Consider the following 26,498-nt stretch of genomic DNA (forward strand, 5'->3'; position numbering starts at 1 on the left):
AAATTATTGTAAGATGAAATAGATCTGAATTAAAAATCAATAATAATTTTCTTTGAAAATACACAGCAACTCCAGTAAATTTTAATGATCTAAATATAAAAAAATATTTAAGGCAACGTTTGCAGATTTACCAGTCTAGAGGTTGCAAATATTAAATAAATTCAATTAATAATTGAATTTTGACTTGTTTAATTCAGCCCACGTCGTGGCAGAATAAACTAAGCGCATATTTATATAAAATTATTGCGACTGGAAAAACATAAAAAGCCTGAGCACGTCCAAAAACAATTATAAAACGCAGAATCCATTTCAATTAAAATTTCGTTTTACGTGTTATTTATTTCGTTCTTTTTATCATTTTTTAAAATACAATAAATGTTATTCCTTTAAATATTTTTGTGGATCCTGATTTGAATGCACAAAATTACATTTCGTTCGATTCGGACAACGTTCACATCCTGTTTTTTTGCAGGGAGAGGAGGCGGCCGTGTGGGCCGAATATACACACATATGTGTAAAACATATGCAAATTTGAGTAACGAAAATAATCTATTGGAATTTGTGTGTGGTTGTGATGGCCTTGGGATCCGTTTCATACAACATGTCAAATTCTAACGAGGCGCAGACTTTTGTCTTCGGGAGAAGATTTTTTGATTGAAATCACAATATATATAGAATTATATACCCGGATAACTCTAGCGTACACATAAATATAAGTATGCGTGTATGTGTGTGTTTTTTAACGTATAGTTCATAATGCATTTGCGACGACAACTTCGGTCAGATGAAAAACAATGATAACGAGTTGCTGAAGCTTCCATCCATCCTTCGTTGCCATGATCGCCAGGACTGGATTGGGTCTGGAGGAGCTGGGGATTCCGACCCCTTAGGCGGTCGGCACGTTCGCCAATTCCCGGTAGGCGTCCTGCAGTACCTGCTGCTGCTCTGGGGTGAGGGTGCTGGCACAAGCGGCCATCACGTCCGGATTGGATTCCACCTGCTTGACGATGGTGAGCATGCGTGTGCCGGTGGCGCTCTGCGCATCCAGCACCTTGGTGCCGAAGGCTTCAGCGATGATGGAGACGATGCGCGGCAGATTGCAGTTGTTGGCCCCAAGGATTACCGGGTGGTTGGCCTCGATCAAGTCGCACAGGTAGCCATAGATGTGGGCGGCCTCCTCCGGATCCTCGGTCACCGGCAGCCAAGAGAACCAAGCCGCGATCAGCTCGTCCACGTTGGTCAGCGCCGACTTGTTGTACTTGAGGATCTTGGCAAATGACGAGATCGCGTTCTCGGTCGCATTGATGTTCTCGATTTCGTGGGCCTTGGGATCGTTGATGACCTGCACCAGCAGTGGAATGATCTGGGCGCACGTGAGCGCGAACTGCTCGCCGGCGAACTGGCCGAGCACTCCGCATCCGTAGGCAGCCGCCTGGCGCACCTCCGGCGACTTATCGAGCACGTACTGCAGCAGAGCTGGCGTGAAGATCTGCTGGTAGGGAGCACAAGCGGGGCCGCAAAATTCTAAAAGCAAAATAAATCAAAAATTAGTTCGTTAATTTAAAATAAAGACAAAATGTACAGAAAATATATTAATGGAATGACAGTGCACATATATTAGTACATATGTTATATATTATAAGACGAAGAATGAAAGAGTACCAGTCTTATAAATGGATAAAATAAACAACCATCAATTAAATAATTTGAATCACATAAACCAATTAATTAAGATGTAATCAGTTCTAATTTTTGGTCAGTCGACTTTGGTGGCACTATTTACAAACTTAATTTCATTAACAAAAAATTGTTATTCTAATGCAATACCTATATAACCTATTATTATATGAATGCAAAATAAATAAAGAATGAGTTCGTTAATTTAAAATAAAGACAAGATGTACAGAAAATATATTAAGGGAATGACATTTAAGCCAGTGCACTTATATTAGTACCTATGCTATATATTATAAAACGAAGAATATAAATTAAAAAAATAAACAAACATCAATGAAAAAATTTAAATCACATAAACCAGTTAATTAAGGTGTACTTAGTTCTACATGTTTCTAAATTTTGGTCAGTCGACTTTGGTGGCACATTTTACAAACTAAGTTTCATTAATAAAATTGTTTTTCTATTGCAATACCAACATAACCTACCGATCAGATCATCGAACACGCAAACGCCCCACTGGCGATCGGCGACGGGTCGGCTGGGCTCCAGCAGCTTGACGAAGTGGGGGGCAACCTGCTCGAAGGCGGGCAAGAACTGCGCCTTGTTCGTCTGGAAGAGGGCATGTGTGATGTCCACGATTTTGGAAAGGATGTAGACATCGGTATCGTCCTGCTCGGCCAGCTCTTCCTCGACGCCGTCGTCGTAGTCCTCCTCGTTGCGGGCCGCCAAACGCTTATCGGCCCGCTCGAAATGCTCCAAAAGATACTTGTTAATAATCTCCAGAACCTGCTTCATGGCATCCTCGTTCAGGCAATTGGGTCCTAGGGTCTCAATGCATTTGGCCAACGAGTTGAGCAGCTCCGACTGCACTTCCGGTTCCGGTTCCGTGTTGATCACCTTCAGAAGCTCCGGGCAGATGAACAACCACATGCCCTCCAGATACTGCGGACCCTTGATCTTGGCGCAGTCGAGCAGGTAAGGCAACGACTCTGCGGCCGCTGTGCGGACACCGTCATGGAAGTAGAACTTAAGCATGGGCAGCATTTGACGCACCACCTCCTCGGCGTACTCGGCAAATCCTTCCTTCAGTTCCCTAGCATAGCAGACCAGCATCTCACAGGCGGAAGCCTTGTCATCCATGCCAGCGGTGCGAATGGCAAAGTTCTGCTGCTCCCCAAGATTAATGAAAGACCAGTCCACATCCCCCTCGATATCCTCCACCTCGTCGTTGTCCAGCATCGCCACCTCGGGCTTCATGGTGGCTGTTCGCATCACGGGACCCATAACGAGAGGCAGATACTGCTCGAATTGCTTGCCAAGGATCTTGCACATGCGCGCCCAAGCAGTGATCAAGTACGAGGTCTGAGGATCATCATCAGCCAGCTCTCCGCCCTCGGTGTGGTTGACCAACAGCATATCCATGATCTCTCCGGCATCGCCAATGAACTTTTCCCGGCCCACCGCCAATCCAATCAGGCTCACGCACTCGATGGTCTTGCCACGGAGCATGCGCAGATCGTCCGAGTTCGCGTTCTGGATGATAAACTTAAGGCATGGCATGAGGCGATCGTAGTAGGCCACGAACTCTGCTTCGCAGGTGTCCGCCACCGAAGCAATGGTGGTGACCACTTGCTCCAGAACCAACTTGTTACCCTTCTCCACCAGCTCCTTGAACTTCGAGTTCAGGATAGTCTCCAGCTTGGCCATAATCCCGTCCAGGTAGCGTGTCAGTATGACTTTCGGGCAGTCCTCGCTGAAGTTCACCAGAGCGGCACCGGCGTGCGCTTGCACTCGGGGATTAGCCACGTCATCCAAAAGGGACAATAAGCCAGGAATCACCTGGAAAAACAATCGGAATCATGCGTGTTACTTCATTAAATTAAACTTTAACAGGCAAATTATTTAAAGAAGAGTTTAAATCAATTTGTCTGAATTAAATTGAATACAAAAAGTGATGTTTAATTAGGTAAATAGACCTCATCGCGGAAATCGTAGAATTGTATTTCAAACTTGTAAGGATCGAGTGGAGAAATAAACTATAAACTATAACAGTCTCTGTTTATTTACACGAAATACCTTGCTTACATGATGTTCTGCTTGTTTGTTTAAAAATATAGCATTTAAGACACCAAACTGTAGACAGTATTCCAATTAAGTGTTGCCAATGATATGCATTAAAACTATTTAACTAATGCACTTAAAAAAATTGTATGCTTAGCGAAAATATAAAATAAATTAAATTGTTTAGATAATCTTCTGATTGTTTGTTTGTAAACATTGAATTTGAAAAACCAAACTAGACAGAATTCCAATTAAGTGCAGCCAATTATATGTATTAAAACTCTTTGACTAATTCACTTCAAAAAATGTTAATCAGGCATGCTAAACTTAAATATAATACAATTTAAATTGTTTAGATAATGTTCTGCTTGTTTGTTTGTAAATATTGAATTTAAGACACCAAACTGTAGACAGTATTCCAATTAAGTGTTGCCAATGATATGCATTAAAACTATTTAACTAATGCAAATTTTATGCTTAGGGAAATTAAAAAATAAATTAAATTGATTGTTTGTTTGTAAACATTGAATTTGAAAAACCAAACTAGACAGAATTCCAATTAAGTGCAGCCAATTATATGTATTAAAACTCTTTGACTAATTCACTTCAACAAATGTTAATCAGGCATGCTAAACTTAAATATAATACAATTTAAATTGTTTAGATAATGTTCTGCTTGTTTGTTTGTAAATATTGAATTTAAGACACCAAACTGTAGACAATATTCCAATTAAGTGTTGCCAATTAAAACTATTTGGCTAATTCACTTAAAAAAATGTTAAATAGACATGCTAAACGACAATATAAAATCCGATATTGACTTAGCAGGATCAAATTTGGTTTTATTTTAATGTAATTTCATAGTTGAATACCCAGCCAGATATTGAATTGAACTCATTGAAAATAAACAACTTAACAAGTAGCTTCCGTCATAACTAGGACCACACTCACCTGGGCGTGGAACTTCTTCTCGAAGGTCGGTGCAAAGTCGGTGGACATTTGGCCGATGGCGTTGCAGGCGGCGTAGCGAACGCGGGCATGCGGATCTCTCAGGAAGTTCAAGACTCCGGTCATGACCTCATCCAGAATGGCCTCCATCTGCTTGTGGCAGCCCTCACCGATGGCCGATATGGCCATGAGGGCGGCAAAGCGATGCTTCCAGTCAGCATGGCCCAACATAGCCGGCAGAGCGTTCATCACGTGCGGAAGAACAACCTTTCCTCCCAGGCCACAAGCGAGACGATCCAGCGAGGACTCGGCGATAACGTTGTTGTCGCTGTGATCGTCATCATCGACCACATCGGCGGTGGACCAGTTGTCGTCCTCGTCCAAATCGGTCATCATATGCAGAATCAGCGGGATCAGAGCCACGATGTACTTATCGGCCCGCTTGCGTACCATCGCCGGTGCGTTCTCGGCCAGCGAGACCATGACCTCCAGGACGAGGTGGCGCCAGCTGTCCTCAAAGTCCTGCGAGCTGAACACCTTCATGCAGACCTCGAAAATAAACTCCAGCTGGGGGCGCAGGAACTTCGGGCAGTTCTCGGTCATCTCGATGAGCAGCTTCAGCAGACTCTGATCGTCCTGGGCCTCGATTGTCTCCCCAGTTATGTGGATCATGCGGGGCAGCATGTCGGCAAAGTGCTTGTAGATGGCCGTCTCCTTCTCCTTGTCGTGGTAGAGAATGAAAGCTCCGACGGCTCGCACAGCCTGCACGCGGACCTCCGGGTCGGAACTAGCGTCCATGCTCTTGGCCAGCATCTGCTTGATCAGATCGATGTACTGAGTCTCCTGGTTTCCAAAGATCGAAGGCACACTGGAGAAAATCCGCAGCGCCGATTCCTGCAGCTGGGGCGTCGGCGAGTTGGCGCACTGAAAGAGGAACTGCAGGATGTCCGGCCACTGGTTGTTACATTCCTCGTCAATGAGGTTTCTGGCCACCTCAGCCACCACTTCGCAGATCTTGCGCCTTAGCTGCGGAGTAACCTCCTGCTGCACAGCTAGAAGAATCTGCTGCAACAGCTGGTTCTGCGACTCAGCGGGAATCTGAGAGTGGGGAATGTGGGTTAGAGCATTGGGGATCGGGGATTCGTTGCGGTTTTCGGCTAACCTCTTTGTAGAACTCCAGGAACTCGGTGGTGAACAGACGACGCAGCAGCACGGCGGCCATCTGTCGCGCTTCCTCCGATTGCTGCCCATTTTGGATGTTGCTCAGGAGGTGCGTCACCTTCAGCTCCCTTGCCAGGTTGTTGTACGCTTCCTGGTATCGAAAAATATAACACCCAAATGGGGAAATTGGAGTTAGTGGTTGGGGGTTGGTAAAGTGGGCTCTGGGTCAATATAAAAACATTTTTTTAAGTTACATGGGTACTTTATCATTCATTTTTTTGGTTACATTCAATTTGTTTTTCTTTTTTAATCAATATCAAATCAATTTTGATTTATGGAAAATATTCCCTTAACCAAGATTAAAGCTTACATACATGTACAGTATTGACAAGCTTGTAGTCATCCATTGATAAGATATATATGAACCTACATATATGCGTTTTTGCACACACAGTGTGTAAATTTAATCGCTAACCAGCTAATATTTTATGTTGTAAATATTTTCGTGTATACCGTGTAACTACAATTGTGAATGCAGCCAATGCAAACTATATTGATATTAACTTTTCGAGTGGGGGCTTTTTTATGTGCTTTTGCCTTATGCTTGTTTGTGGGTTAATATTCCCTCATCACTTACGATTTATTTTTACTATTTCGTAAAAAGACAATTTGATAAAGAGTATTTAAATTTTAAAAATGAAAGTGATATTTTGTTACAAAATATTTTCCTTTTCATTGCAATTCAATATTCAATATATTTTATATAATAATGCATTGTAAAGCTAAGCGAAGTATTTTACATTTTTGGAAACCTCCTACTAAAAATCGGAGTTAATGGCGAAAAGTGAATCCGACAAGGGAGCAATATAGTTTTGGCAACCGATTACCCACCCCACCGAGGTAAGTGGAAGCGGCGGCGGTACCAAGACAGCCATCTGCCCAAGGTCAGCCGAGTGGGTGGGGTGCGGTGCGGTGCGGTGGGTGGGGCGGTGCCATGTGGCGCCGGAACGAAACAACGGAATCCGAGCGCCTTATCAACCGACAGTCAGATTGCATTTCCCAGACCGTGTGTCATGGATTTCGCACCTGCTCTTTGTTTCCGTTTGCTAGCGGCGTTCCACTGGAAAACGAACCGAATCATGTGGCGGCCATGCAAATTGTACAATTTAGTTTCGATTTTGCCTTGTTTGCCTCCTGCTTCGCACCGTCCGTCGTATGGCGCTCTCGCTCGCACACATGCGAATGTCGATGGCAAAGCGGAGGTCGAAAACACGTTTTGTGCGATGATTCAGATGTGTCAGAAATTTCGTCCGTAAGATTCGCATGCCTGGGTCTGGGCAAATATCTTATAGATGGCAGCTGGCCCCCGAAATCCGCCGTGTGTTCTATATGCACATTTGCGTATTGCGCATCGAAAATTCGAGGCAATAGCAATATGTTCTACGGCGATCCCCCGCCCCTCCCAACGGGCGAGAATAATGTGACTTACCTCCGCCTGTTGGCGCACATCGTTGTCCGTGGACAAAAGGGACACCAGGAGCTGCTGGAACTGAGCCTGATCCGCTGCCATCTTATCCTGTCTGATTCCAATTGAAACGAAACACAAGCGTTCGCGGAAACCACGATTTTCTCTTCAGTCTTCACGCGACGGCGGCCGCCTAAAAAAGAGCAGAACAACTGCCTGGGTTGCCAAAGGGTCGCAATCTGGCGAACTGCACTCTCGAATCCGCGGTCACCGTGACTTTTTTGGGTTCTGGTCGATGGCGGGTGAGTGCGATTCAATTAATTTCCGCGTTTCGCCTGGTTTATCCAACGTTTTGTGCAATTTTTAAGACAGGCTGGAGTGTTAAGGTACCGGTGACAACACTGCTTTTCTGTTATCGATAACAGCCGATTGTTTTTGGCGCGCAAGCGAGCGCCCGGAACAGTGATGCCAGCTACCTGGCGCACTCATCGAAATAGCTAGAAATCTAGCTACATTTAAATATTTATTGTGTAACGGACAAAAGTCTGTGTTCAGTTAACACTTGAAGCAGAAAACCGAGGTTGTTTACCCTCTCGAAGTTCTTTTCTGTAGCGATTTTAAAATTTACGGACTTTCCTAAAATAATTATATTGAATAACGCAACAAAATGCCACATTTTAACCTTTAGAACTTATTTTATTTAGCTCTGAAATTCTAATATTATAAGTTAAATTACTTTTTAATTATTTTGATTAAAATTATTTTGTAAGGGTATTGAAAAGATTTTGCAATCGAATATGATTAAGGTCATTTCTTTACTCGCATATACAAATAATTTTCGAGTAGGAAAGTCTCAGGGGAATAATTTTTTTTAGTTATATTTGCTAATTAATCGGATATCATATATTTGCGTGCCGAAATGCTAATCGCATAACTCTTCTTAACGGAAAAATACGATTATTAAATTAATATTACAATTTTATTTACAAATTTAGTGTAAACATTGAACAAAATAATAAGAACAACAAAGAATGAATCAAAATTAATATTTGAGAAATTTTCTTTGAAATAAGATTACACTGCATTTGCAATCGAATTGAATTTATTTATACAACCGAAGACAAAAATCGGGATAAAATGTTAGATTGAGTTATTTCTGCTGGACCTTGACAAGGCGCTTCAGATTGGTGAAGAGCCGCAAGGTGAAATGGTAGATCATCTCCACCATGCTCAAGATGGAGAACCCCATGAACAAACCGAAGATACCACCACAGTTTGCCAGGAACTCGGTCATGCCGTACAGTTCCGATCGCTTCGAAGTGATGAACTGGCTCTGCTTGAAATAGATGGACAGGCGGGACATCTGGGAGCCGGGATACTCCTGCAGGAAGTCGGTGTCGCCCTCAGCCAGCAGCATTTCCTCCAGGTCGAAGTTGGCCTGCGAGATCTCCGTGTTGTAGACGAGCGATGTGCAGGCGGGCATGCAGTTGCAGGCAGATTCCACGCCCCTCGAATCCCCATTCCCGGCATTCAGAGCCTTCACCCTTTCAAACTCCCTGACCAACAGCTGTCTTTCCGCCCGATCGTAGCAATGGATCTTATCCTCTCCGCACACGGGCATATCCATGTTCCTCGGCATGGAGAACTTCACGCACCCGCATTTGGTCAGCGTGAAGTTGGCCAGACACTCCAGCTGGCAGTTGGATTCGGTGTAGACCTTGAAGAAGCGCAGCGACCGCTCGTGGCTGAGAAAGCACTGCCTCCGAATCGGATGGTATTCCGCGATTCCCGACGACATGGTGATCATGCTGGGCTTCACTGCGATCAGCACCTCCTTGCCCATGGGAATGCGCACGAACTGCTTGGACACCTGCGGCACATCGTCGGGTGCATGGAGCAGCACCTGGTATTTGGTAAGGACATGAAAGTGAACAATTAATAAGTTCATGAACAGCATTTTAAAATAGCTTTAAAAGAAGTTCTTGGCTCGATTGCATGGTCAAAACTGTGATTTCAGAATCCAAACATTTTTCTCTTAAGCAAACATTTGTGTTACAGTATATAATTTTAGGGTAAGACTTTGCTATATATTTGGTGGGTTGAATGTTAAATCACAACATATGGGTAAGTTTCTTTTGGATATTAAGGTTTGGTATTCTATATCTAGTTATTTCGACCGTAAAAATAATGATACACCTCTAAATCCATAAATCCTACCTTAAATCCCTGCACAGGACCTCGGCAGGCGTAGTCGACCTCCTGCTTAAAGCTTTGAAGGGCCAGGAAAATGCCAGACCGAGCTCCGGCACTCAGGACCCTGGCCGGAAAGGTTTCCACCTCACTACCGTGAGCATAGCCCGACTCCAGTGTCCAGGGCGGGTGGCGCGAGCTTATGTTCTCCATTTCCAATGGCTCTCCGCTATGCCGGTACTGATAGGTGTCCTCCCGATATATCTCGGTGGCCCGCAGCCCATTAAAGGTGTAGCAGATGCCCTCCTCCGTAAGGGTCTTACGGAAAAACTTCTCGCATTCCCCGAAGCGACTCAGCCAGCGGCAGTAGAAGAAGTACCGCTCAAACTGGGGCAGCATTCTTTCCAAGACATCGAAGTAGTCCAAGTCGTCGCCGGCAATCAAGGGCATGTCCTCCTCGATGATCTGGGTGTTGCACACGTGAAGCAGGGTGCGGAACTCCTCCATCTCCAGGGCGCTAACATTTTGGGGCTTAAACAGTCGAGAAGCTCGCATTTCCTCGCTGAATTGGCTGTATAGATCGGCATAAGTGGTCTCCTTACCTAATAATCAAATTAAAAAAATACTTTGTTTTATTTTTTTTATAAGTAAAAATTACTCTTTAGTCATAAAAAGTTTTTTTTTAAATAAGAAATAGATAACGTTTAAAAAACATTGGTTTGAAATATTCTCCTAAATTAAGATTAATTTGTAGAGGAAAAGAGTTTAGCTTGGAAGGACCCGTAAAATTGCAGCTGATATATACCTTTTTGCTTTAAGACCCGCTTGGTCTCAGAGCAAACAGTGACCGCCGGAAACGGGATGCTCCACACAGGCGTCGATTTCTCCGCGAAGCTTACGATGACGGGCTGTTAAATAATACAATTTAGTAGTACTCTTTAATGGATAAAATCAGCAAAAGCTCAGTCCTAATTTAATTCTAATGAAATTAAAATTTTTCAAAGAATCAATGAAAAGAATTCTATTTTTAAACAAACTACAAACGAAAATATGTATTTAATTTTTGGCCTGATCGCCAAAATTTATACAAATATTTAAAATAAATTTATTTTTAAAATACAATTTGAATAAAATTATTTAATAATAATAACATTTTGTAAACTATTTTTTATTTTTTGGTTAGTAATTTGCATCGTAATAAAAATTCTGAGCCGTCCATTACAGGGAGCTTTCACTGTTTTTACATTTACCGCGGCCTCCCACCGTTTCGGTCCACTTGGTGTAGGCACTGAGGATCAGTGTGGAGCATCCATAAATCGAGACCAGGAACACGAACAGCCAGAAGATTCGTTCGCGCTTAGGGCGCTCCCGCTCACCCAGATATTGGACGCCGTGAATGGAGGTGTTCTCGCAGTACTCATGGTACGTGGTAATGAATCCCTCGCAGGTGACGGATACCTCCCTTTTTTTCTTCTTGGTGGACAGGTCAATGCCCGCACTGTTGCCCTCCAGATCGCACTCGGACATAGTCATGCTGGTGTCTATTCCACTCTTCGAGCGCACAAACATAGCTCACAAATACTGAAATTCAACACTTACAAATCGTGCTAAGTTTGCAAAATAAGTGCCATCCCGTTACTCGATGGACCTGCCAGACCGATCGATTTTACTGTTTTGGGCTGGCGGTCTGGATGTAGTACGTGCACCTTTATATTAAAAAAATATATATATACATATATATATAAATATATATTTATAGATATTATTGAAATAATAATTGCACAACAAATTAAACAATAAGGAACGCTATTCGAGGAACGCTTATCAATTTAAAATAAATATGCCCCTAAAAATAATCGGGCCTTAAGTGGCGCCATCTGCCGAAAAATTTACAATTATGCTTATAGCTTCTACATAATGGTTCGTTTGCATGAATCGATAGATATTGACCGCATCCATGTCTCAGAGTAGGATTGCAGACTTTGGCGATTTGTGGACATTAGAGTGGCTACATTTTGAAAAAAGCTTGCGGTGCGTTAAAACATGTCACACGGAAAGACAGACGAACGAACTTTAGTAGATCGGCAAAAATAGGTATACTTTTTAGGGTCGAAAGCGAATCCTGTTACGTACTTTTCAGCAAATACAATATACAATTTTACTCTACGAGTGACGGGTGTATAACCGATTCTTAATGGTTGAAATATATTTGAAAATAATAAATAAATATTACAAGTAAATAGGTAGGTATTCGTTTTATCTTAGTTGTATTTATTTTTGCGTTAATAGAACGACATAATTTGCTTGTAAGCTACACAAATAAACCGCAACCGTATTTCATTGCAAAAAAATATTTGAAAAATATTAACTCGTTTTTTTGTATAGCAATTTTTAAAAGCAACCGCTAGATGGGCCACTCTGTATATATTTACATTTCTAATAATGTTTTTCTACAGAAACAATTTTAAAGCTCTGCCCAAAATTCTCACTACTTTATTAATAATAATAACTTTAGTAAACCATTTTTGACATTGACTACGCCCACAGTTGTCCAGAGGAAAAAAGTGAAAGTTAAAAGTTTATAAATATCAAGAAGTAATAATTAATTAATTAATATTAGGCCAAGCTTTTTGGTCATTACAATTACATGTTAAGTAAATTTGAAAAGCAGACACAGGTTTTTCTCGACGTAATAAAGAGATATTTGTTATTGTCGATAATTGCGCTTTCATTGGAAATCACAGTATGTTTTTTTTCTACAATGTTCACCCTAAAACAGTAAGATAAAAAAAAGTGCGGTGAATCCAAATATTTTTTACAATTGCTCTTAATTTTCCAAAGAAAATGTTTTCTCAATTCACCTTCTTCGGACTATAGCCTTTTTGCACTTACTCTGACCTGTGTGAACGCTGCGCAACATTTATTCAAAGCGGCTGTGTGAACACGTTATTAATATAGATTGTCGATTACTATTTTTTGCGTGAGTACTTCCGCGCGTGAGATTTTTTGCCCGATTTTGCCATCGCTAGAAACGACGCTATAAGGTATCAATATTATTATTGAAAATGGTTACGAGAACTTGCGCGTACAAGGATTGCGAATTTTACTATGCCGTCCACGACGTCGCGGCGAACAAGGAGAGAACCCTGTTCGCCTTCCCCAAACAGCCGGAAAGAGCGAGAAAGTGGCGCGAAAATGGACGGGTGCATCCGAAGATTCCCCAGAATCAGTTGTTTATGTGCTCCATTCACTTTGACCGCAAGTTCATCTCCTCCTCGAAGCAGCGGACGCTCCTTGTGGGCGAGGCACTTCCGTACCCGTACGAGGAAAGGGACCCCGAACCGAAACAGGAGGTCCAAGAGGTGGCCTCAACGTCGCAGGAGAACTACTATATTAATCTGATCGACGATGAACTGAGCATTAATATTAACACCGTGGACACAACCACAAACTCCAAACCTTTTGATCAAGAGCGTAAGTATAACATGTATTGACTATAAGTATAGATTTCCCTGAACACTTTTAAATATAATTATATTACAATTTTTAGTTGAACTTGACATAGAGCCTCCACCCGCCAAACGCTCCAAAGAATCGAACGCCCCTTCACCGAAGGACACTCCTAAAGTTAACCTAGCTAGCATGGAACCTGAAAGTAGCGAAACCATCGACTCCTCCGAAGTGTCCGTATTCAATTTTAAGGGCCAGGAGTACGTACAAATGTCCATGGAGTACTATGTGAATGAAAAGCGGAAGATGGCCGAGCAGCTAAAGAACTACAAGAACGCTCTAAGGAGCATAAAAGCACAAGTGACCGAACTGGACCTTTGACCTAAATAAGAGCTTCATATTTGAGTCATCTCACTGAGTGGAATTTATTTGGGATGCGCACCTGTAGAAACAACAATGTAAAATAATGTATTTTTGTAATAATCTGAGACAAATACTACTGATTAATATAATTTTATTGTTTTGTAAACTATCAGACCCAGTTTTCTTATTTCAGAAAGTGCATCAGTTTATTAATACAATTGGGGATTAAAATGTGGTACTGGCAACAGTTTACCTTCTATAGCTCAAAATAAAAAAATCTGTTGCAAAACAAGTTTTAAAAGGGAGGTTTAAATATTTCAGAAAAAACTTTTAAAGAGTTTAGGAACCTGCTCGAATATTTTTATACCGGTTACTTGTAGAGTAAAAGGGTATATTGTATTCTTTGAAAAGTATGTAACAGGTCGAAGAAAGCGTTTCCGACCACATAAAGTATATATATTCTTTATCAGGATCAATAGCCGAGTCGATCTAGCCAGAGATTTGGCATACAGATTCTTTATTTTTTCCCACGCAGCGCATGATTATTTCAAAAAGGGATCCACGCTCGCTCTAACGCCCACAAATCGGGCCCACATCATATTCAAAATCGAGCTAAAATTTAAGAAGTTATGTGGTTTTGAAGTTCTCTGCCGCCGCTCTGCCGCTGCTTGCCGGTAGTCGCTGCAGTAGAGAGACAAAACGAGAAAACTGTAAGCAGGGGGTGGGTGTGCTGCACGCACTTAACCTTTAGTGTTGTCTAGGCAGTTCGATAGATGGCGCCTCCTAAACTTCGATTGTTTTTTAAGAGGAATACTTAGTTTAAAGTTTGTTGGCTAAGTCGGGAAACTCGACTATAGCGTTCTCCCTTGATTAAGAATGCTTTTGTCTGTAAATACACGTTTGGTAATAATTTTAAATATAACATTTATTTACCAAAATATTATTTAGGCTTAAATTGTAAACTTTTTGAATAATGAAATTTCCACAAGCAAATTGGTCCTTATATAATAACGATTATTATATATATATATTCTAGATATTCTGATATTTCGATATAAATTAACATAAAATTGTTACTAAAACTAGTATATAAAGACCATTGAATCTGTGACACTGAACAAAAAAGTAATGGAAAATGGCAAAAAGACTAAAAGAATTAATTTATCTTGTTTGTAAAATAGTGCAGTAGAATTTATACTCAATCGCTCAGCTCCGGGACATCTTCCACATCGCTGTCCACATCAATTCCGTCACTGAGGTCCTCATCCTGATCCTGCAGTTCCTCGGGGATGCCCAGCAGGAGACGTTTGCGCTGCAGCAGGGCTGCCCAACTGAGACGGGTCTCGCAGAGCGGACACTCTCCTCCAACCGGGATATAGTGACCGGGCTCGTCGCTTAGGAGATAGTTGGCTAGGCACAGCATGTGGCAGGTGAGCCGGCAGGTAGGATTTGTACATCCCAGGCGGGATCTTTCCGGCTGGTCGATTTGCTGCATACACAGGTGACACTCGGGGGCCCAAGCCACTGGTGGCGGAGCCACTGCATCATCACCTCTCTTACGTTGAGAGGCACTTATGGAGACTTTACCACTCACGATCTCCATGTGGCTGGGCAGTGGCACATCAAATGCCCTCTCGTAATCCGTTTCTAACCAGCGAACGGTGAGTGGCAGTCGATTCCAAGGACCCACCCCCAGCATCCTGCTGAGGATCCTGAAGTTGTAGTCAAAGTACGTCTCCCTGGGCACTTTGCGCTTCAACTCAGGGTACATTTTAAGTCTGGTCGATAACGAGGGCTGTTGCCAAGCCCACTCGAACTGGAGTGCTACTATATTGTTCGGGAATCCATGGACTATCATAACCATCTGCCAGGGCCCCTTGCGGCTGGTTTTCCTTGCTCCGCCGAAGTCGCAGCCGAGATTATGCTGGCGTATGCGGCGTTTTGGATTCACTGTAAAACCCACGTAGCACTTTCCCCGGTATCGAGAATCCAAACTCTGACTGCAGAGCAAATAGACGCCGTAAAAGTGACCCTTGCGGGCAACGGCTTCCTCCTGCTCTGAACCTGCATCCTGTGGGGCTGTGAATTCATAAATTTGTAGGTTTATTAATGCAAGATCAAGATCTTTAAAATCTGAAACCACAATAGGAAGCGACAACTAACAGAAGGAATAAAATATTATTTTCAAATTAAAACGTTTCTCTGATTCAAGTGAGCTCTTGAATCAGTATAGATTTACTAAACGAGTTTGCATTACATAAAACTTTATAATTGTTTTATTTTCTCGTTTTACTCGGAAAACTCCACAGAATATTAAATCAGTTTGTGAAATTGATTCGTATCAGAAGCCAAAAAAAACTATATATTTGAACAAAACTAAACTGCCTGAACGGGACCTTAGGATTTTGAATAAAAACTATTTTGTTCCTGGTTCTTAGACTATTTTATTGGTAAACTTTAAGTTGCCAGCGCTAGTTTAACTCTAGTTTGTTGTTGGCCCCTGCGGAAAGGCCATTGATTTGCTGCTGCTGCTGCTGTTGGGGATTCCCCGCCTGGGCCTGGACTGGCTGCAGTGCAGTGGCCGTCTGCTGGCAATCCGCCGTGGCAGCTGCTCCATTGACGTTGGGCGTGGCTGCCGCTGCTTCACCTCCCGTTGCAGCCTCGACGCCGTTCGCCTGCTGCTGTTGCTGCTGCTGCAGCTGCTGTTGTTGCTGCTGGGCGGCCGTCACATTCTCGATCAGCTTGATCCGCTTGCGAGTGTAGTGCTGCCACTGGAGAATGGCTTGGTCATCAATGAACTTGCAGCACTGCGAGTTGACGATCTCGCGGCGAAAGTGCTCGTACTGCAGCAAATCGAGAAAGTAGAGGCACATTGGGTACATGAGGTATTTGGCATAGTCCGGCTCCTTCCAGTACTGCAGATACTTCAGGTAGTTGATGAACGACTGGTCCTTGAAAAATCCGCGCTGGGCAAGGACTGTCAGAAGGAATTTCTTAGTTAGATGCGAGTTTCTTAAAGATATACAGTATGGGCGCTAAAAATATCTATTTGGTCAATGTTAAACCGAATTCGATTATGATTATAATGAAGAAGCTATAAGAATTGTATGTCTCGTTTAGAGGTTAAAATAAATTGATGTTGAACGATCAAATAGACAGACAGGTTCCATTACATTTTTCTTTTGGCATCATAATTGTGGTGTCTTATGTTAAGTTAAGTTATTTAGTTTATCTTGAGATGGGTTTTAAAATATTTAAAGTGCGCAAATGACAAAAAGCAGATTTAATTGGGAATGCCTTGGTGGCATTTAATTAATTTTATGCACTGAGCTTATAGTTTGCTTGGATGAACTATCCCCTCGATCGAGAAGGTGATACGGGTATAAAGAACGTACAGTTGAGATAGTTGGGGTTGGACAGGCACTGCACGAACTCCAGCTCGATCTGCCAGCGTCTCCTCTGCTGCTCCTCCGACTCGATCGCAGCTGCAGAATAGATATGGATGGCATTAGTCCCGGAGGAATGAGCAGATTACTTAGTGGTTCTCTGAAGATTTGGCATGCCAAGCGGGTGTCAGTAGGTGTTAGGTTGCAATGCAGTAGTGCGTGTGGATTGGCGTGTACTTACTCTTACCCTTTCCGTACATTTTGGCCATTTTGGACTTGTCTTTGGAAAGGGTCTCGTTGGTTCGGTATTTGCGTCTATTCAGTTTCGGTGTCGGGTTGGGTTTCTTGGTTTTCTTTCAGTGTGCTATGTGGATGTGGCTGTGTGTTCTGGTGCACCATCGAATTGGAAACGAAAAGTCACAGTAAACAATAACACACAAATAATAATAATAATAATATGCACTGGCTGATGCAACAACAAAATGTATGGTACGCGCGGCAAATGACTGAGGCAGAAGAAAACAACGAAAGTACGGATCAAAGGCAAACTCAGGGCACGAAAAATAGTCGACCAGATTGCTATGCGCGGGCGGTTGGCTGTCGCTCCTTTTGTGTTGGTGATTTATTTTGGGAAAGCAGTTTAATTCAGGTTTTAATTCTGTCTACAAACCGTAGGAGTTCATTTGGATTGCTGATGGCCGGCGACAACCCTACTTCTGCGGCTGCCAGAGTTGCCAGATAGTTGGCAAGCTAGCCTTGTGTATTTAACAGACTGCGATTCAGTATATTTTTGTTTTTTTTTTTATACCAAAGTGTTTCCGCTACTTTTAGGAAATTTTTTGAAAATTTTCTTAGGACACCTAAAAAATAAAGATTAAATAAGTAATTTGACAAAGTTCATATAAAGAAATAATGTGTTTTTTAAAGTCATTTCAGGGTTTTATTAATTTAAGATTTTTGGAGGCAAGGAAAAGAAAGTTGTCAGATTAGTCAAAGCGCAAGAACCAGGCTCCAAAAATAAAAACCAAGAATTCAATCATGAGTTCAGTAGTTAATAGTTAAGACCCCACTTATCAACTTTATTTATCACCTAGCTGAGCTCTACAATCGGCCAGTACAAACTGATTATTTATTAAGCAAAGAAACCTAAATATTTAAGTATTCCCTAAACGACTGAATCTCTGAAGTGCTAAAATATATGAAGCAAATTTTGAAAAAACTCTTTCATCAAACAGCCGTTACAGCTGCTGTTTATCAACTATCTTAGCTTTGTTTGAACTCGAGGAAAATGCCTAGGATAAGCAAAAAAAAAACCTTTGTGCTTATTAAAATGCAATAGACTGCCTTAATTACTTTATTTGCATATATATTGTGATTACTTGTCTTCTCAATTTTTGTAGAAAAAAGCAACAACCTTGGCTTTTCAGCAATTCAACCACATTTTTAGCAGTCTCTGACCGAATTTTAGCAATTCAGATATTCAGTCGTTAAGGGAATACCCATTATGTTTTTAGAGATATCTAGTATTTAAATACCACGTCCAGACTACCCCTTATGTGGTGAGTATTTCAGTATTTCCAGTATTTCACAGCCAACGACAAACGCTTTAGTGAAAATCAATCCATGCCTCATTTCTTTGTCAGCCAGACGCCAGGAAAAACTGAAAAATCGCCTGGAAAACATATCTCATCGGAACCAAACCACTGAAAAAACAATACTTAAAGGACAAATCACAACTAAAAGAGCAATAAAGCTGGTTTAACACAACATCCGTGCGGAAAAAGTACCTGGGAAATTGGCCCACACCTGTTTTTAGGCCAAGGAAAAAGCGAAGCTACGACGCAAAAGGCGCCCGAATTGTGAGTGGAAATTACAGTCTAATTTGGTTTATGTAATTAAAGTGCATATAAATAAGTATGGCCCCATTTTTGAGGAGTGATTCAACCTCCCACATCAGAAATTTCATTATGTTGTGTCGACTATAATTAGATTACAGTGAGATCTGCTAGACAGCAACCCTAAAATCCCAGTATGTACATATGTATGTACATATGTACATATGTATACAGCAGCCGTTGAAACAATAGAACCAAAAATGCCGTACATCAGTGTTGTTTTACTAAAAAGTTGATTAAATCTTATAATTAATAGTAATCTTAATAATGCAACATTTAACATTTTATACAAATTGGTGATCCATTTATGTATATGTACGTATAAATACTATAAACCTTTAAGGTATGGCTTCGCTGTAAAAAATATATTGCTCTGAGGGATGTAACTATGGCCACAGCTGTGTGTTGTTGGGGTGTTCGAGTTTCCACATACATATGTATGTATGCCTATGAGCAGCTGCAGATTTATTGGTGGATTTGGAAATCGTCAAACGAGAGCTTAGCGTTTACAGCCGTCAGCTGGCTTTACCTGTCCTTGGGCTACCCTTTTGTCCTGTCGCCCCTACCTGCCCGCCTATAAAACTCATTGCATTTTCCTCTGCCATTTCAGTTGCAAACCGGTTTTCGGCGCAGAAGCACACCAACAAGATCCTTCGAAAGACAAGCGGAAGGCAGCGGAAACACACAGATTTAGAGGATCAAGCTATTAAAAAGATCACCGGCGGTATCATGAACACTGGGATCTCCCTGAACGAGCGCTTCACACAGATGCAGTCGAAGCCACAGCCGCAGAGTCGCGGACGCAGTCGCTCGCGGAGCAGGAGCCGCCGCATCGTGGACAGCGGCGCCGGGAACCCGGGCGTTTCGGCGGCCAACTCCCGCCTGCTGCAGGAGTTCAAGCGACGCCACACCGTCCAGACGGCCCTCAAGCTGAAGCGCGTACGTGTATCCCAAAAACCGAGTATAACAAACCACAGACACCAGGGGAATCCGACCAGATCAGTAGGACAGGTCGATGCCTGGCAGCAGTGGCCTGGATTAAACCGGAGGAGATGGAGTCGGAACCTGCTGTCGAGCCAAGTGCGCCTTCTGCGTGGTCCCCCAACACCCTCTATCTCTATCTCCTTTGAACTTGAACTCCAACACTGTGCAGCAGCGTACTGAAACCAATACTTCCTACACATCCTTATGCCTCCTTACAGAGAAGCTTACGGACCAACGCCGTGAGCGGACGTGGAGCCCGCGTTGGCGGCGTCAAGTCGCTGCGCCTGGCGCCCAACGGAAAGCCCATGCGGTCCAACAATGTGACCCGGGTAGCAACGTAAGCATCTCGTCTCTAATCGCGCTCAAGCATTCCCAACCCACTGCAACATCTCTGTACTTCTTCGTTAATCGCCCAGGATGCGTGCCGATCTAGTGGCCAGCGGCAGTGTGGGTCGCAATCGCCGCAGCGGCAGCAGCAACCGCCGCTTTCCCGCCTCCGGCGGAGGTGCAGGTGGTAATGGAGGCGGTGGTGGCCTTCGTCAGCGACTGGGGCAGCGCAGGCCCTCAGTGGGCGGTGCGGCCGAGCGCGTAGAACGCCGTCAGCGACAGCAGCAGCAGCAGCATCAACAGCAAGCACCACGTGGACGTTCCCGTTCGCGATCCCGGTCGCGCCTCCCGCAACCGCAGCGCATGGAAAGAGGTCGCTCCCAGAGCCGCGGACGCAGCGTAGGCCGTTCACAGAGCCGTAATCGCGATCGCTCCGCTCAAGGACGAGTCCCGGTGAAACAGCGCCTCTCGGTCAAGCATCGCTTAGGCGTGCGTCCCGGCCAGGGAAAAAACCAGGGCAGCCAGGCCAAGAACCCAAGGCAGCGCCGTGCATCGAGCCAACTTCGAGGCGTTACCGGCGGACGAGTGGAGAAGCGTCGTAACGGCAAGGTTCCTCAAAAGAAAGGAATCTCCGCCTCGCTCGCCGGACGCCAGGGACGACCACGCGGAAGGTATGTTGAGAACGTAGTCTAAAATAGCCTTCATATCTGCGAGAAAAACTCACAAAAACTAGTGGCTAGTTTATAATGATAATGTAAAGTTATTTACAAGATAGTTACGACAATTCCAAATTGCGAAATGCCAACAGATTTGAATAAGATAATTTTTGTAATAGCTTACGTAAAGTAAAGTAAGGCACAAAATGTATACCTAATTTTTGTATGGCGATTCTAATAGTTTCTGAGATCTCAACGTTATGGGTCTTTTTTAGGATATGACTAGATTCTAGTTATGCATACGAAGCACAAGTTTATTTTAAAGTTGGGCCATACTCACTCTACCGCCAACAAATTGTGAAAATCAATCAAATCACTCTTTGTGGCCATTAATTGGCACACCAAAAATGGTATAAATTCAACCGATATTTACAGAGTAAGCGGTTCAGTTTTAAATTGTAGCGTGTATTATTTTATTTTAAAATTTATTATCTGATTAAGGGTTGGCCCTCATCTATAGTGTTCCAAGTTATTCTTTCTGAGACAGTCTACAACTAAGTTACAATATTGGGTCGTTCCATTTCAGTTGACGATACTCATCATTACTTTTTATTACAGATCTGCTGTCAGGAACGCTGCTGCTGGCGGTGGGGCTGCGAACAACTCTGCACCCGCGCGTCGCTCTCGCTCCCGAAATCGCGCAGCCGCCGCTGCTGCTGCCGCTGCCAACGCGACCGCTTCGGGCCGGGCTAATCCTCGCCAGCGACGTGGACGCAGTGCGGGCGCTGCCAAGGGCAACAACATTAGCAGCAACATCAACAGAAATGGTAAAACCAACAAAAACGGCAAGGCCAAGGCGGCCAACGGTGGCAAACAGGTCCCGCAACAAGAGGCTCGAAGGGGACGCAGTCGTAGTCGTAAGCCTGCAGGTAAAAGCGTGACAAGTGGCCAGGAGACCAACCGGACCGGATCTGGGCATCGGCACTTGAAACACAACATTTTTAATTCTTGCAATCTGCATTCTAGTTGAACCCTTAGTTGTAACGCTGTGTTTCTCTCCTTGTTAGGCAAGCCACAGCGCTCGGAGGTTAAACGCGAGGATCTGGACATGGAACTGGATCAGTATATGTCCACCACCAAGTCTGAGATGGACTACTTGCTTAAGTAAAATCAGATCGTTCGGACCAAATCTAATAGAAGGAAGGAAGAGAATAAATGAAAGCTACCACCGGCTATAGACAGCTTATGATTCTCTCATCGCACTAAGTTACCGCCTAGTTCATAGTTATTTTAAGCATTAAAACATTATAAAAGCGCCCACAAAACGCCTCTAAACATAAAAATGTTCTCGTGTACATATGGCAAGCTGTAGAACTTTAAGTAAATCTGGGCGATAAATGTAATTTTAATCGCATTTTCCGAAATACAATTTAGTTATTGCTCAACTAAAAGACAAAGGGTTTCTCATGGTTTCTCGATGGAAAATATTTTTGTTGGAAAATAGTATTTGTCAATTCACAACAGGAGTATTGCCCATGTCTTCCCACTACTGTAGGCAGAAAAACATTTTCAGTTTGTGATTAATGGTGACTAAATAAGTAATACTGGCGATATTGTCAAATTGTTTGTTTGCTAACACAAATATTCCATCAGTTCACTTACAAGTTTTCTTTGTTAATGTTTGTTCGTGTGGAAACATTTGTAAATCCGTTAAGCTTAATTCACACAATATCGATTGACAAATGTTTTGTCGCAAGTCACTAAGGTAGAAATCTCATCTTTTTGGCTGAATGAAAATATTTTCGGTTTAGCTTAAACTATACTAGTGATAAAATGGGATGTTTTTTAACGTGTACATAACCCTTGGTATAGTATTCATAACCTAGTGTTGGGGAAAGTATATAATTTTCTACCTAAAAAGTGCGTTATGTGGGCACGATCAAATGTTGGTAATATATATATTTAGAAACAACGAGGTGATTTAGTTGTATGTATAAATAATATACATTCTTGATCGGCTTCAAAAGGTCATTCGATCTTGCAATGTTCGTCTTTCCGTCCATCCTTCTCAATTTAAAAGCTATCTGAATGATACTTTCAGACAATATACAAACAGCTGCGACTAAAACTAGATTTGCTATCACCCCTAATTCTTAAATGTTTTTTATATATATATCTTAATTATATGTCATATAGCTCTCCCAGGAACAATAGTTTAAACAAAAAAAGGAAGTGAAAAGGTATAGTATTTCAGAACTATAGTTTTAATTTTGTTGATGATAGAGTTTATCATATATCTAATACAGGAAGCATAGGAAAGATAAAAAAAAGAACGCTTTAGTCGAGTTCCCCGACTGTTAGATACCCGTTGCTCAGCCAACAAATTACAACCTAAGTATTTCCCCTAGAAAACAATCGAAGTTTAGGTGGCGCCATTTTTCGAACTGCATAGCCAACACTAGAAGATAACAGGTCAACTGAAACCATGAACCGTGTTTTTGAACGGTCGTTTCTTTTGTGGATATGGCGAAAAAAACATTTGTCATGAAAAATCGATCATTAAAGTGTGCACTTTCATTAAAAACAAAAATTTTAAGAAAATCGGTTCAGTAGTTTTTCGCCAATCACTATCACCGCAAAGTCGTGTTGCAAAACTTCATTAAATATACTTTATGATAAAGTTAAAGTTTGTTGTTTCAAATTTCCTGTTTTAGTTTTATTTAAGTCGGACAACGATATCACATAGCTGCAATAGGAACGATCGAAGAATTAATCGTAGTTTCAATGTTTTTAAGACAAATATTTAAATTTTGCACAAACTGAAAGGATATATAAAATTCGACTAGCCGAAGATTGCATTCTTTCTTGTTATTAATTAATATTTATTTTTTTGATTTTTTTTCATAACTCGTGCCTTTTATGAAACACGCAAGGAAATAAAGATAATTCGTACGGCTGTCTCACCAGCTACCTTTGGCTTACACATTTAATTCAAAATGTTTCAAGATGGCACATTAACACCGCCGGTAAACCCATTTTCTACAAATTTTTTAAGGCTGGAATGGGCTGCAATGCGTGGCAAAGGCATGGAAACCTCTCAAATATAGTGAAGGTTCATTTATTTACTAGTTTGGCAACATTTTTGGACATTATCAATACAAAATTATACATTTTTGTAAAATAAAAGCACTAAATTAAAAAATACAGTGCTATTTATCCAAGTGGCGTTTAAACGTAATATGAATTTTAAAATAAAAAAAATAACAAATTATAAAAGTGTAGAAAGCTTCAATAAGATTTAATAAAATTAAGTAGGATTAAATAAGATAGTACAGATAGACAATTAATTGAATACCACCGGGGTACATGAATTATTATAGCAAATAATCTTATCGGTGCTATTATTTTGAGCGCTTATATTTCGAGATGAGGTTGTTTAATGCACCTGAGTTTTCGATAATTAAATGCACAGATGTCTGAGGGGGAGGTTTATATTTGACATTTAGTTAAGTTTTTGCAATCATTAAATTGCGTTGTGAAATTCGGTTATTTGCAATTCCGGCTCAATCTTAATCAGCGCTCGTTAGAGATTAAGTAGCCAACTACATCCGGTCAATGCGATTAGTTGTCAGTGCTAATCAACCGCAACAGGGCAAAATAAACCAATCTGCTCCACCCGTCACTCAACACCACCCAAAAGTCACCTATCCATCCGAAAACGGAAGGCAACCCGCTAATTAACACAAAATGGTCATTTGTTACGCTTGCTAATTGCCTCGGTTAGGTGGGAGGACAAGTGAGGACAAGTGAGGACACCCCCTTTCCTTTTCCTCCTGGGATCCTCGTCATTAACCCCTTGTTGTTTGTCAGCTGTTTGAAAGCATTTAACAATTTATAAGCAATTAGAAAATGTTGCTATGCCCGAATAACTATACTATTCAGCTGCAAGTTGAGGGCAATTTATGAGCAGACGCCTTTCATTTTTTTTGACCGAAATTAAGGCATGGGTTTCTTACCTTGGGGTTAATAAGGTATCAGAACCAATTTTGGCATCTAATGGCACCACTTTTTTAAAAAGAGTAAGGAACATTTTAGATATTTCACATGAAAAGCCCTTGTTATAACTTATAAGTTAAGAGCTTTTTAAAAACGAATTAGTTTTTAAAGAAAATTTAAATATGGCGAGGACAAAAGCTGTTAAGTTGAGTTTGGCGTTTCTCTTCAGCAATTTGGGTTTGGGTTCTGATGATGATGATTACACAGTCGAGATCTGCAAATAATTAATGCATTTTTAAAGCAATTTATTGATTAATTAATTTTTTAAATGATACAAATTAATTAATGTTTATGATATCGAGCAACAAAGTCATAAAAACTAAATAAAAACATAGTGTACTATAAAAATTGGTGCCATATACTAAGTATTAAGAGCAAGGTTCTAAATATCTTAAAATTTAATTAATTTTGTAAGCAAGCGGTTTAAATATAAATAAAAATCATTAAATAATTGTTGAAAATCTACTGTTTAATAACAGTGACCGTTGGTTTCCTTATTACTTATTATTTATCTTACTTATTTTTAGTCTGGAGGAGGTGAATTCCTTTTGGAGTTTGTAAACTTAAAGCGGCCGCGGAGTTAGTTTCCGGTTGCGGTCAAAAGGGCTTTTTCGGTTGCAGTGAAATCAGGAAATCGTCCTAGCGACGAAGCTGAAAAATCCAATTTGACTAATCTGCACAGGGCACACAGAAAGGTGGCAAAGGTGGTGGGGTTTTAAGACCTTCCTTTTTCGGGTGCTTACGAGACGGGGAAAACAAATTTGTGGTTGTTAAAACGCTTACCGAATGTCTTTGCAATCAAGATAGAAAGCTAACTTCGGCAAGCAGCTAAAACAAGAATGTTTTATTTTATAAAAGAACTTAACACGTCTATAAGCTTAAGAATTTATTGTAGTTCTTTAAACTTCCTGTGGAAGAAATATCACACAGCCCTCTGATCATGTTCGATCCGACTAATATACTTTCTTGCAATATTAATCCGTACTGCTTAAAAACTATGTGCTCTAGTTTGCGAATATGCAGGCGAACAGACGGACCACCGATCAATGCTAATTCCAGTCGGCTTACGATCTTGTGAACTTTTTACTGAAATTATAACACCCTCTGCAAGGGTATACCAACATCACACCTGAGTGATAACCGGTAGCTAATAATCCTTTTTAAATGTATTTAAAACCAAAAACAAGAAAGGAAGCAAAATTCGGCAAGCCGAAGCTCATATACCCTTGTAGCTCTTGCAAAAATCAAATATTCTTGAAAACATTAAAATTATGATTTCCTTGCGAATATGTATAAAAACATTGAAGCTATGATGATTTGCAGCTCAATTATTTGATAGTTCCTATGGCAGATATATGATATCGTTTTCCGATTTTAATAATATTAAAAGCATGATTCTGAACTGACAAATTATTAATAAGTCAAAAAGAATTTAAAAATAAAATTAAAAAATAGAAAAGTTACATTTGAAAAAAAATTTTTTTATGATTTTATTGTCTGTATCGGAGCTTAATGTTATAGTCGTCCAATTTTGATGAAACTTAAACCGTAATTCTAAAATATTTAACCATTACTTTATGTCGAAGAACTACAAAAAAAAATTTAAAAAAAGGCAAACTTATAATATTTTAAAATTTATTTTTCCTATGGAAGCTATATGATACAGTCGTCCGATCCGACTCGTACCTGCAATAAAAAGACAACTTTGGGAAAGTTTCATGCAAATAGCTTTAAAACTGAGAGATTAGATTGCGTAGAATCTTACGGACAGGCGGACGGGCGGATATGGCTAGATCGACTCTCCTAGTGATGCTGATCAAGAATATATATACTCTATAGGGTCGGAAACGTCTCCTTCACTGCGTTGCAAAGTTCTGAC

General features: G+C 41.4%; 6 protein-coding genes across 8 annotated transcripts; 2 read left to right on the forward strand and 4 right to left on the reverse strand.

The window, feature by feature from the left end:
- Positions 1-307: 307 nt before the first annotated feature.
- LOC128251737 (importin-5) lies at positions 308-7,717 on the reverse strand. The gene is made up of 5 exons (XM_052978873.1): positions 7,337-7,717; positions 5,849-5,998; positions 4,690-5,784; positions 2,163-3,516; positions 308-1,524 (listed from the first exon to the last, which is right to left on the reverse strand). The coding sequence occupies exons 1-5, from the start codon at positions 7,415-7,417 to the stop codon at positions 887-889; spliced, it is 3,318 nt and encodes a 1,105-aa protein (XP_052834833.1). The 5' UTR covers positions 7,418-7,717; the 3' UTR covers positions 308-886.
- Positions 7,718-8,408: 691 nt separating this feature from the next.
- Positions 8,409-11,184, reverse strand: LOC128251743 (pickpocket protein 28). The gene is made up of 4 exons (XM_052978881.1): positions 10,766-11,184; positions 10,308-10,410; positions 9,530-10,104; positions 8,409-9,215 (listed from the first exon to the last, which is right to left on the reverse strand). The coding sequence occupies exons 1-4, from the start codon at positions 11,069-11,071 to the stop codon at positions 8,463-8,465; spliced, it is 1,737 nt and encodes a 578-aa protein (XP_052834841.1). The 5' UTR covers positions 11,072-11,184; the 3' UTR covers positions 8,409-8,462.
- A 1,342-nt stretch (positions 11,185-12,526) lies between these two features.
- On the forward strand, positions 12,527-13,487 carry LOC128251754 (uncharacterized). Its single transcript, XM_052978903.1, has 2 exons — positions 12,527-12,976; positions 13,053-13,487. Exons 1-2 carry the CDS (start codon positions 12,568-12,570, stop codon positions 13,331-13,333), a joined length of 690 nt encoding a protein of 229 aa, XP_052834863.1. The 5' UTR covers positions 12,527-12,567; the 3' UTR covers positions 13,334-13,487.
- An 880-nt stretch (positions 13,488-14,367) lies between these two features.
- On the reverse strand, positions 14,368-17,399 carry LOC128251757 (structure-specific endonuclease subunit SLX1 homolog). Its single transcript, XM_052978908.1, has 2 exons — positions 17,372-17,399; positions 14,368-15,394 (listed from the first exon to the last, which is right to left on the reverse strand). The coding sequence occupies exons 1-2, from the start codon at positions 17,382-17,384 to the stop codon at positions 14,514-14,516; spliced, it is 894 nt and encodes a 297-aa protein (XP_052834868.1). The 5' UTR covers positions 17,385-17,399; the 3' UTR covers positions 14,368-14,513.
- Positions 15,735-17,462, reverse strand: LOC128251755 (mediator of RNA polymerase II transcription subunit 31). 3 transcript variants are annotated; one of them, XM_052978906.1, is made up of 3 exons: positions 17,372-17,462; positions 16,711-16,800; positions 15,735-16,292 (listed from the first exon to the last, which is right to left on the reverse strand). In XM_052978906.1, exons 1-3 carry the CDS (start codon positions 17,382-17,384, stop codon positions 15,787-15,789), a joined length of 609 nt encoding a protein of 202 aa, XP_052834866.1. In that variant the 5' UTR covers positions 17,385-17,462; the 3' UTR covers positions 15,735-15,786. The 3 variants fall into 3 exon arrangements, with proteins under 3 accessions (XP_052834866.1, XP_052834865.1, XP_052834864.1); XM_052978905.1 differs by lacking the exon at positions 17,372-17,462 and adding an exon at positions 16,949-17,365; XM_052978904.1 differs by lacking the exon at positions 17,372-17,462 and adding an exon at positions 16,943-17,365.
- Positions 17,463-18,291: 829 nt separating this feature from the next.
- Positions 18,292-22,020, forward strand: LOC128251748 (serine/arginine repetitive matrix protein 2). Its single transcript, XM_052978890.1, has 6 exons — positions 18,292-18,560; positions 19,207-19,535; positions 19,799-19,917; positions 19,997-20,578; positions 21,182-21,492; positions 21,631-22,020. Exons 2-6 carry the CDS (start codon positions 19,326-19,328, stop codon positions 21,729-21,731), a joined length of 1,323 nt encoding a protein of 440 aa, XP_052834850.1. The 5' UTR covers positions 18,292-18,560; positions 19,207-19,325; the 3' UTR covers positions 21,732-22,020.
- The last annotated feature ends 4,478 nt before the right edge of the window (positions 22,021-26,498 follow it).

Source organism: Drosophila gunungcola, chromosome 3R (genome assembly GCF_025200985.1).
Source record: "Drosophila gunungcola strain Sukarami chromosome 3R, Dgunungcola_SK_2, whole genome shotgun sequence".
NCBI lineage: Eukaryota > Metazoa > Arthropoda > Insecta > Diptera > Drosophilidae > Drosophila > Drosophila gunungcola.